The sequence below is a fragment of the Balaenoptera borealis genome (assembly GCF_965194805.1).
Source record: "Balaenoptera borealis genome assembly, chromosome: 18".
NCBI classification, from domain to species: domain Eukaryota; kingdom Metazoa; phylum Chordata; class Mammalia; order Artiodactyla; family Balaenopteridae; genus Balaenoptera; species Balaenoptera borealis.
The window spans coordinates 46,652,397-46,664,633 of NC_138877.1; the positions used below are offsets into that span (position 1 = coordinate 46,652,397).

At 37.1% G+C, this 12,237-nt stretch overlaps 1 protein-coding gene across 5 annotated transcripts in view; it reads left to right on the forward strand.

Annotated features, from left to right (window-relative positions):
* PIBF1 (progesterone immunomodulatory binding factor 1) overlaps positions 1–12,237 on the forward strand; it is a 220,880-nt gene that overhangs the window by 106,902 nt on the left and 101,741 nt on the right. For all 5 annotated transcript variants that reach the window (XM_082365951.1, XM_082365954.1, XM_082365952.1 and 2 more), the window contains 2 exons: positions 5,268–5,433; positions 11,077–11,227. In XM_082365951.1, coding sequence (XP_082222077.1) covers positions 5,268–5,433; positions 11,077–11,227 — 317 coding nt within the window. The remainder of the gene's footprint in view (positions 1–5,267; positions 5,434–11,076; positions 11,228–12,237) is intronic.

Here is a 12,237-nt window from a genome sequence, read left to right on the forward strand (position 1 = left end):
CCAGTGGTTAAGACTCCACGCTTCCATTGCAGGGGGTACGGGTTCGATCCCTGTTGGGGGAACTAAGATCCCTCACGCCGTGCAGCATGGCCACAAAAAAAAAAAAAAAGAAAGAAAGAAATATTCTGGTTAATGGAAAGTTAGTCCTGTATAAAACAGCAGATATGAAAGAGGAAATAAAACGTGTACTTTTGTAAAAAGTATTAAGTGTCTTGTACTTCATACTCGTTATGCTTTAAATATGTAGTTGATAGAATACCAGTTAATGTAAGATTAGATATAGATCTATAAATATAGATATACAGATAGATACTATTGAGAGCAAAACAAATCTTTAGGGATAATTGAAAAATCAGTGGTTTAGTATCTTTAACCTAAGATGATTAGCTTTTCCTCAGTTCATAGAAGCAGAAAATCCAAACAAACAGGTTTTTGTGTCTTGTTTTTGTTCTTTCCCCCTCAGTTCTTAATTGGCATAAGTGGATCTTAGGGTTTGGTTAACTATCACTCTGACTCATCCAGAAGCATTTTCAGCATGTGGTACAGGGCTAGTAATACATGCAGAACAGGTTCAGAAACACAACCGAAATTCTCTGTAAATAGAATGGAAATGAGTTTTATCCCCTGAGAATTAGAAATAGCAGGGACAAAGAGTAGTTAAGGTGTGGATTAGTTAAAATGAATAATTCAAAGGGAATTGAACATCAACTCAATGAAGCCTTATTAAAAGAATAAGGAGAAAGAGGAGCCCGAAACACCAAAATAAAATGGGATTGGTGTCCCACTCATGTAAGCAAGATTGATTCTCAGTTGCTTAGAGATGGCAGCTTCTGCCCTTGTCAACTCCAGTTTCCCACAGCGAAATCCCTGTCTGGAGTCTCAGGCCCATCTCTGTTTCAAAGCAATTTTTTTTTCTTTTAATACATGTAGAAAGTTTATCGACAGCGTATGCCCCATTTGCTTGTGGAATTTAGAATTAAATTATCCTCCCCAACACAAAGGATTTAGTGGTCCAGCCATGACTACCTGCTCCCATGTATTCTTTTAAACCCCACAAGTATTTTCTCTGTATTGACCCAGAGTCCCTTTCAAACTTTCTACCCAGAGTCCCTTTCAAAACTTAATCTAACTGATGCCTAACTACTAAAATCCTTCCCTGAACCCTTGCCTGTAACTGGAAATCCTGTTAACTTTGCTTAACTTCTTTTTACCAATCTTCCTTGTGCAGGTGTTATTTCCTGTGCTCTTTTTCTATCCATAGTTGTCCTGAACATAGACAAATGCCTTGCCTCAGCTGCTTCACTGCCTTACTTCTAAACTGGACCAGCTCTCAGAATTTCTTAATGGAAGGACCACTTACTGGTCCTGGTGATTATAGGAACCTCACCACTTAATATAATATTTTGGGGTATTTTGCCTTAGAAAGTCTATCTAGGAAATGAGATTAGATAATTCGGTTCAGAATAAATATCCAGTTTTATTTTTTATTTTTTTAAATTTTATTTATTTATTTTGGCCATGCCATGCGGCATGCAGGATGCAGGATCTTAGTTCCCCGACCAGGTATCGAACCCGTGCCCCCTACAGCGGAAGCGTGGAGTCTTAACCACTGGACTGCCAGGGAAGTCCCATATCCAGTTTTAATATTGGGGAAGCCATGAACATTTTGTGGATAAAATTCAAAGATCAGTTGTTGTTTCTCATTGAAATAAAAACTAAAATGAATAATTATAGGAGTTTTTGACTTTCTTACCAGTGATAATCTTGTTGCTAGAGATGGGAATAAACATGCATTGCTTGGCTTAATACATCAGAGTGTAATGAGCAAACTTTTCACCATCGTATATATGTAAAGACTGCTGATGTAAATAGTGTTATGAAAACCTGTTGTTATTTAGTGTTTTATCTGGTGCTTTTGTTCAAGTGAGCTCTCCCATTTCTGAGAACAGAATTCCGTGTTGATGTCTCTCCTGTAGTTACTTCTCAGCACTGCAGAATATAACGTGCAGCTTGGAGTTTAATTCACCATAGCTGAGAGCATTTCTTATGGGTTAACGTCTCTGTTGTTTCCTGTCTAATTGCCGATTTTCACCTTTTAACAGGTAAAATTCTCCTTGTTTGTCCAGCCCAAAGTACGTTGCAGTGAATATTCCTTAAGAGCAAAAACAGTTCATTCTAGGTCCTTATATTACTATTTTTAAAGTAGTATGTGATTTATGAGAAAGTCGTATGAAAACTAAAAACCCAGCTAGCGTAAAGACTCAGCTAGTCAAATTGGGGGCCTGGGCTAACAATAGTTGGAGATTCTGATTATACTTTAACCGTGTAAGAAATGTGACCTCTTAAGGTTACTATGCTGAGTTAGGATGTCAAACATAAACTTGTTAACATGTGAATAACATTGACTTAGTTCAAATAAGATGTTCACATTAAGAGGATAAAATGAGAAGTCTGAGTCAACAAAGTAAAATGTGACAGGTTATATTAGCAAAACAAGTAGGAGGAAGTTACCTGAGATGGTCAGCCTGTAACCCTTGTCGTCTGTTCCTCACTCTGGAACTGCTTTTGCAGCTCTGATGTTTCCTCAGCATTTTCACAGTTCAACTTAAATTAAAAGAGTAACTATTATTACGAAGTCAGAATGATTTGAGGCAGATTTTCTTTTACTGTGTAAACAACATGAGAATAGATGAGTCGTTTAGAATTATCATTTGAGGGGGGTGGTGGTGGTGGGATGAATTGGGAGATTGGGATTGACATATATACACTGATATGTATAAAATAGATAACTAATAACCTGCTGTATAAAAAATATATAAAATAAGTATATCTGGTTAAAAAAAAAGAATTATCATTTGGTTCATAGAAGTGTCATTTTATTAAACTTAGTATCCTCAAATTTCTAGGAGATAACTACTTAACTGTTCAGTATAGGGGAAGAATAATAGTGCTAAAAGTAACTTTCAAGGGCCATATAATGAATAAGAAGAGCAGGTGAAATCTAAAAGCTAAGTCTTTCATTTCCTGTTTGGAGTTAGCATTGACCTCAGAACTAACCACAATGTCCTGAATCCAGAAAAAGGCAAACTTTGCAGTTTAATTTTTTCGAGACAAATTCTTTTAAAGATAAATATCACATTCCAAATGACTTATCAAGAATTTATTTCAGTAATGAAGTCTAGTGTGTCTCACAGTTTAACATACAAATAGGTATGGATTTCACATATGTTTTATGCATTTATATTTATAAGACAGTTTACCCCAGGGAGTACAGGGCATTTTCATGTCAGTAAATTGTTGAATTAATAAATTTTTGAGTAAAATAATTTTTTACTACTTCACATCCATGATGATGGCTATCATCAAAGAGACAATGGTAAGTTTTGATAAGGATGTGGAGAACTTGCCACCCTCGTAATTGCTGGTGAGAATGTGCAACCACATTGAAAAGCAGTTGGCAGTTCCTCAAAAAGTTAAAACTGGAGTGACCATATGACCTAGCTGTTCTTTTATATATACATAAAATTAATGCCTGGACTTTCCAGAAAGTTAAAGACACAAGCTGACAGTCACCTTAAAGCCTTGGTATGAATTAAATAATGTGTAGCAATATGCTTGAATGGAACGTCCACCAATCTGATTGTGAGATGCTTTTACTAAAGATAAGAGTACCAAGAGTGAAGTAGCCTGTAGCAAGTATCTAATGCCTGTTTTCTCTGGTTATACTTTGAATGTTATTGTCACTTACAAGAGTGAAATGACCTTTAAAACACATTTGAAAGTTTATCTGAACTCAGAAATGTCAGTGAAGAATACTATGTAATAGTGGAAAGATCATTCCTGTAGACTCAAACATAGCTGAATTTGAGACCCCACCTGAAATTTATGATCACCTTCTTCCTGTTTAAAGAAATTAATCAATCTCTGAACCTCTGGTTCTTCATCTGCAAAATACCTACTAGAGGTGTGGTAAGGATTAAATGAGGTACTGTGAATAAAACAGACTGTGCTCTCTGCTTCCCGCCCTGCACATACTCTTGTTTCTACTTCCTAGAGCACTTTCCACCCTGTACCTCCTCCTGCTGTGCACACACAAACACATACCTGCACAAACTGAGTTAAGTCTTCTTCCTGTAGGTTCCCTTCGAACCTAGGGATTACCTTATTGAAGCATTTACCATATTCTATTGAATTTTCATATATATTTGCCTCTCTTCCCCAGAAAACTAAGTTCTTTTTTTTTTTTTTTTTTTGCCACACCACGCAGCTTGTGGGATCTCAGTTCCCCAACCAGGGTCTCAGTTCCCAGAACAGGGACTGAACCCTGGGCCACAGCAGTGAAAGTGCCAATCCTAACCACTAGACCACCAGGGAACTCCCGAAAACTAAGTTCTTTAAGGGGGAAGAAAAAAAAGAAAACATATTTTGTCTTCCATTGTATACAGATTTACCTGGCATGGTGTCTAGCTCAATAAATATTTGAAAAAATGAATTTTAGGAACATCTAGCATTATACTGGGTTCATAATAGCTCCCTGAAAAGGTGTAATATGTCTTTGTTTGCTTTCTGTTAGAACACAGCCAACTTGAAGCATTTTCAAATCTATAATATGAAGTGATTTATATGTTAAATGGAAATGTTTTCATTACTAGCTATACCTATGCAATGAAGAGAATGTTTCTTATCTGTGTTGTAATAGACTGCTTATCGTTTTATATTTACCTTTGTAATTTGTACATTGTATTTTCTTGTAATATTCAGATATATATATTTACTAACTTAATGTATTTTACAAATATCTCAAGAAGATGCAGGTTAATGTGCATATTTCATGCCATTCTTCTCCATCTGATATTATTTAGACTTAGATGAAATAGCAAGTTTGGAAACAATGCTATAGGTTTACGAAGGCCTATGAAATATATGGAAATTAAGTCATTTTAAGCAATATAACTGAAACTTGTTCTTACCATTTTTTATTTTAAATGTCTTACAAAATAATAATAATCATAGACAGGTAATAACTATTCTTGGATGGAAGGAATGAAAATAGGGGAGGAGTAGAGGAAGTTTAATTGGTATGTTTTGTTTCCTGGACTTGGCATATTTCCATACATATGCCTCTCTAAATTATTTACAAAAGCTTTGCTGAATAAATAAAAGTTATTAACTGCATAATAATATGGGGATATAGGAAAAAGTAGAAGTAATGTTTATGTTTCTATAGATCGAGATTTCTTTAGTGTTTTATAATTTTCTTCTTTCAGGTACAGAGAACTACAACTTAGTACAGAAAGCAAAGTAACAGAATTTCTCCATCAAAGTAAAATAAAATCTTTTGAAAGTGAGCGTGCTCAGCTTCTACAAGAGGAGACTGCAAGAAATCTCACACAGTGTCAGTTGGAATGTGAAAAATATCAGAAAAAATTGGAGGTACATATACAAACTTTTCTTTTAAAATTAACACAGACTGTAAGCTCCGTAAGTACAAGGTCTATATCATATTGAGCTTTATAAATAATATTTGTGTTATGTATGAAAACGAGCCTGTGTCCTTAAGTTTTAAAGATCTCTTATCAAGAGGACATACCTTCCTCATTTAGATAAAGAGGTGGAAAGAAGGGATGGACCATTTCTAAGAAAAGAAATGCAAATTGCCATAGGTCTGTTTGTTGTTTTTAAAATGCTGGCAAAAGTACCCTTAAATGGGAAATCTTATTTAACTAGAAAATGGAGGGTTTCCCTGGTGGCTCAGTGGTTAAGAATCCTCCTGCCAATGCAGGGGACAGGGTTCGAGCCCTGGTCCGGGAAGATCCCACATGCCGCGGAGCAGCTAAGCCTGCGAGCCACAACTGCTGAGCCCACGTACCACAACTACTGAAGCCCGCACAGCCTAGAGCCCGTGCTCCACAACAGGAGAAGCCACTGCAATGAGAAGCTCGTGCACAGCAATGAAGAGTAGCCCCCGCTCCCCGCCACTAGAAAAAACCCGCGTGCAGAAACAAAGACCCAATGCAGCCAAAAATAAATAAATTTATTTAAAAAATAATAAAAAATTTAAAAAATAATAACACTGAATGAGGGACTTCCCTCGTGGTCCATGCTAAGACTCCATGCTTCCAATGCAGGGGGCCCAGGTTTAATCCCTGGTCAGGGAACTGGGTCCCACATGCCACAACTAAAGATCCCACATGCCACAACTGAAGATCCCACGTGCTGCAACTAAGCATGGGACTTCCCTGGCGGTTCAGTGGTTAAGACTTTGCCTTCCAATGCACTGGGTGTGAGTTCCATCCCTGGTTGGGGAGCTAAGATCCCACATGCCTCATGACCAACAAACCAAAATGTAAAACAGAAGCAATATTGTAACAAATTCAATAAAGACTTTAAAAATGGTCCACATCAATAAAATCTTTAAAAAATAAATAAAAATAAAAATGAAAAACATGGAATGAAAGGTGCAGTAATATCATTAACATGATTAATTAGCTAATGATGTAAGTATTCATTATAACAATCTTTCAGAAATTTCATTTCTGAAAAGTACTCTGTTAAGTAAAACTAACAAAATAGAGTCTCAGAAAATAAAGCCTTAGGGAAAAACATAAAAACAATGTTAAATAATACATATTTAAAGAAACATAAGTAAAAATTGTAGATGATGCTTACTTCTAAACAAAGCAGTGTTCAGCATTTAAAACTTCTTCAGGTACCTTCTTTGGGAAATTGCTGCAGTCATAATCTGCTACTGCTGACTCTCCCACACATTTTAGATTAGCTCTGATTTTGTATTCATCTTTTGGAATTTTTCATGGTTTAATTTTATAATTCCTAGCAGTTTCTTTTTCTTTTCACATTGGATGGCTGTGCTTGAGGATGTGTTTGGGATGGGGGGTGGGGTTATATTTAGGAAGGTAGAGAAGCACTTCCCCTCTCTCTGTACTGAAACAAAGATTTCACTAACCAGTACTTCACAACATACAGCGCTGATGTTTTCTAAACCATTCTATTCTATTATTTTTAGCTGGTTGCAGTTTAAATTGATTTCTCGACCTCCTAAAGGCTGCGACTTTAGGAGGTCTATGGGAAAGTGGTATGAAAACCACTTTCCCATAGACCTACCCACTTGGTCTGTGGCTGCAGGTGACTAATAATTATTGTGTTCTCTTGTGTAAAGGTCTTACATGGAAAAACAACTTTGTAAAAAATATTATGATTCTAAAAACTTTGGTTGATAAAGCTGAGGCTGTAGGGGAGTTTCTTTACAGCTTCTCCTTTGTTAAACTAGGATCTTTGAGAGGACAAGGACTGTTTATTTATTACCGTGTCACCGATGCCTAACACAGCGCCTCACTTATGGTGGATGCTCAATAAGTATTTAATGAGTGAGTGAATGGTTTGATGAAAGCTAATGTAGTACCACTGTTTGAATCCATTTTTCTGAAGTAGTAGAAGGTATCTTAGACAATTGTTATTTATAATGAATTCAGCGAGAAATAATTTTGTGAAAGGTAGAGATTGCTATAATTATGTACTTTTCAGTGGCTTTTACCCAGTATTCTCATTGATTTATAACTGGGGAACAATTTGTTCTATTTTTTCTTAATTATCAATTGCCAAAAGCTTTCAAAACACTGGCTTTATATTTTTGTCTCTTTTTAAAGCAATTATTGACCTATAATTTTGTATTTTCATTCATTTTATATATGTGTTATCTATATAATCTTATATAATTTTGTATTATCATTCTATTGTTTAAAGGAAGGAGATATCCACTGTGAAAGCTTGATATTTAATGGATTCCTCAAAGCAGTTGACCGATTTTTTGCATTCGTGTTTAAACTCAAATGTTCATAGATTGGTTTTTTTCCTAAAGAATCTTTAATGTAATAGCCTTCCATAGGTCCAATAATCAAGTTCTTCAATGGCTTCTCAGAAACTGTAATAAATTTTTTCATAGCAGCCACTCAGACAAATCCATAACAAAGGAGAATTCACCACCATGGGGTACTGAGGTATTGGAAGGTACCCCAAGTCAAAAGTTTCTGACAATCTCTTCTCTATGTTATGAATGAGAATTTTAAATTGTACCTCTCAATTTAATACTACTTTTAAGTCTCTTCTTAAAATAGTATTTTATGAAATATCTCATCTTCAACATTTTGATTCTTTATCTCTTTAGATATCCATTTCTGCAGTTTTTCTTTGTGTGGTATTTTTATTGGAGAAAGTGGGGTACAGATGAAAGGTATCAGCTGTGCTGTAGGAATTGCCATTTAACACTATCCTTACTGATCCTCTCTTTCGACGGGAATTCAGCCACCAGATTCTTTTTTTTTTTTTTAATTATTTTTTATTTATTTATTTTTATTTTTTTGGCTGCGTTGGGTCTTCGTTGCTGCTCACGGGCTTTTCTCTAGTTGCGGCAAGCGGGGGCTTCTCTTGTTGCGGAGCACGGGCTCTAGGCATGCGGGCTCAGCAGTTGTGGCGCACGGGCCCAGTTGCTCCGCGGCATGTGGGATCCTCCCGGACCAGGGCTCGAACCCATGTCCCCTGTATTGGCAGGCGGATTGCCAACCACTGTGCCACCAGGGAAGTCCAGCCACCAGATTCTTTTTTTTTTTTTTTTTTAATTTTATTTATTTATTTATTTTTTGGCTGCATTGGGTCTTTTCTTGCTGCACGCGGGCTTTCTCTAGTTGCAGCGAGCAGGGGCCACTCTACGTTGCGGTGCGGGGGCTTCTCATTGTGGTGGCTTCTATTGTTGCGGAGCACAAGCTCTAGGCGTACGGACTTCAGTAGTTGTGGCTCGCGGGCTCTAGAATGCAGGCTTAGTAGTTGTGGCTCACGGGCCCAGTCGCTCCGCGGCATGTGGGATCTTCCCGGACCAGGGCTCGAACCCGTGTCTCCTGCATTGGCAGACAGATTCTTAACCACTGCACCACTAGGGAAGTCCCAGCCACCAGATTCTTAATGAATTACATCCCAATGTAATGAACTCTCTGAAAGCTCCAGATTGTCAAACTGTGTGGTGATTTTGTTATAATAAATTCTCTAGAAAACATTTCCAGCCAGCAAGAATGAATAATGCTAAAACAGGAATTTTCTTTTTCTGACCCAATCAGGGACACTAGAAATCATCCTACAGATATTATTCCCATGTTATTCTTTCTCCGCCCTTCAAAGGAATGTATTTGGAGGGTGGGGAATGATGTTTAATTTATCTAGGGTTGGGGGAGGGGGGGTTAATTAATTAATTTATTTGTTTGGCCTCACCGTGCAACATGCGGGAGCTGAGTTCCCCAACCAGGGATCGAACCTGTGCCCTCTGCACTGGGAGCACGGAGTCTTAACCACTGGACCACCAGGGAAGTCCCTGGTGAGGGAGTTCTGATGGAAATAATTGAAGGAAATGAGATGGAATAGATTAAAAGGATATTAAATCAGAATTTCTGCTTGTTAAAAACTGTAAATAGATCTTCCACATCTTCTTTCTCCCCATCACAGGAAGCACACAATCACATACATTTGTTAAGGTGAACTTTGTCATTAGAGAAACTAATAGAGAATTCAGGATAATTAAAGCAATACATCTCATTATTACAAACCATTTAATACAGAGTTCTCATAGGTGTATTTTCTGCAGTGATAATAATATTTTTCAGCACTTTTACTATGTTCTAGACACTCTGCTAAGCACTGTGAGTTTATCCTCTCATGTAATCCTTCCAGCAATATTCTGAGGTAGGCATAGAAAGAATAATTACCTAAGATCACAACGAATAAGTGTCAAAGCCAGGATTGAAATCCAAATCTTTCTGGCTCCAAACCATATTCTTACCATAATATTCTACTGCTTCTCAGGAAAACATTACTTATGTTGTGTTAAGAAGTAAGTGTAATATCACCCCATAATTTAGTCTGTACTAGTAAGTAAACTTTCTAGATAGTTGTAATTTAATGTAAGCATTAGAACATTCCTTTGTTACTAGAAATGTCTACTTTTTTAGTGAATTCATTATTGTCACCCTAGTGATTCCTTCAGTGAGTCCATAGGAGAATACAGGATTTTTTTGTTCTTACATAAAATAACTCCAATGTCCATGTCTTTTATATCTCTTTTTAATAATTTTTTAGCCTTTCTTTCTATACAAAGGCATTTTCTGATACTGCCCCGAGTAGCACTTCACATTTACATTTTGATTTGCTGCTTTGAATTTTTGATTGTTCAGCAAAACAAAAATCTTATTAAAACCATGGTAGGAGTAAATGCAATAGGACTTCCCTGGTGGTGCGGTGGTTAAGAATCCGCCTGCCAATGCAGGGGACACGGGTTTGAGCCCTGGTCCGGGAAGATCCCACATGCCACGGAGCAACTAAGCCCGTGCACCACAACTGCTGAGCCTGTGCTCTAAAGCCCGCAAGCTACAACTACTGAGCCCATGTGCCACAACTACTGAAGCCTGCACACCTAGAGCCCGTGCTCCACAACAAGAGAAGCCACCGCAATGAGAAGCCCGTGCACCGCAATGAGAAGCCCGTGCACTGCAACGAAGAGTAGTCCCTACTCACTGCTACTAGAGAAAGCCCGCGCACAGCAACGAAGACCCAACGCAGACATAAATAAATAAATAAATAAATTTTTAAAAAGACTAAATGAAATAATCTCTGGTGGAAAACTGAAGGACTCATTATGAGTATATAATTTTTACACACAGCTCTGTAAGCCTTTCTCAAATACCTGTGGTCACCAGATAAATAACCTCCACCTAGGTGAGGAGTATAGCATTATTGAATTTTTTGAATTCTAATAAGCAAATGCTAATGTTACTCCTATAACTATTACTAAGTTTTAAATTTTTTTCAGTTTATGTAATAAAGTGCTTCATAATTTTCATTTAAAAACAAATTAATTATTTTCCTCAGAAATAAATGTATTTTACCTCCTCAGTCATCTTAATTGAGCTACTTTCTCTTCATGTCTAAATCATTAAAAAAAAATTTTGTATCATGTTTTTGTCTTAACTGTCAACCTCTTTAATTCTGCCTTTGCAATTTTTTTTCTTCCACTCTTAGGTTTTAACTAAAGAATTTTATAGTCTCCAAGCCTCTTCTGAAAAACGTATTACCGAACTTCAAGCACAGAACTCTGAACATCAGGCAAGGCTAGACATTTATGAGAAACTGGAAAAAGAGCTTGATGAAATAATAATGCAAACTGCAGAAAGTAAGTCTCCCACCACTCCACACACAGCTTTTTTTTCTGGCAGCACAAGGAACTTGATACTGTTTCTAAAACTGCTTTGCTATATTTCTTTGAAATATAACTTGTAACTTTTTTTTTGAAAGAATACTTTACATTTTAAAAATTAGTTAACTTTGGACTTCCCTGGTGGTGCAGTGGTTTAGAGTCTGCTTGCCAGTGCAGGGGACACGGGTTCGAGCCCTGGTCCAGGAAATCCCACATGCCACGGAGCAACTAAACCCGTGCACCACAACTACTGAGCCTGCACTCTAGAGCCCGCGGGCCACAACTACTAAAGCCCACGTGCCACAACTACTGAAGCCCGTGCTCCTAGAGCCCGTGCTCCGCAACAAAGAATAGCCTCACTCACCGCAACTAGGGAAAGCCTGTGCGCAGCACCGAAGACCCAAGACAGCCTAATTAATTAATTAATTAATTTTTTTAAATTAGTTAACTTTAATTCTAGTAGTTGAGATCACAAAAAAATATGGTTAACTATGATCGATTTTATCTTTTCACTTATTTACCTCACTCATTCAGCAATAAAGTGATTACATATGCCAAGGTTTTATCTTTTCATTTATTTAGCTCATTCATTAAACAATTATTAAGTGAATACATATGCCAGGATATGGGGATATGGAGTTCATGCAATAATTCTTGCTTATAGGTATTCCTAGTCTAGTCTACTGGGAGAGACAAACATATTAACAGATAATTAAAGTGCTATTAGCAAGAGAGAGGCAGTTCTTGTTGTAAGTACAGAAGAGATCTTGAGTTAATTCCATGTTGGAGGTGAGGAATCCCTGAGAGGGGAGATGACATTTCAATGAGGGACAGATAGAAATTGAAGGACAGATAGAAATTCATTGCATACACTGTGGATGACTTTGACTTTAATTTCTACTTCTTTTTTTTCCTTTTATTTTCTGTCTTCCAGTGATGTCCCTGACTCCAAGGGAATATTCTAAATTAACATTTCACCATTGACT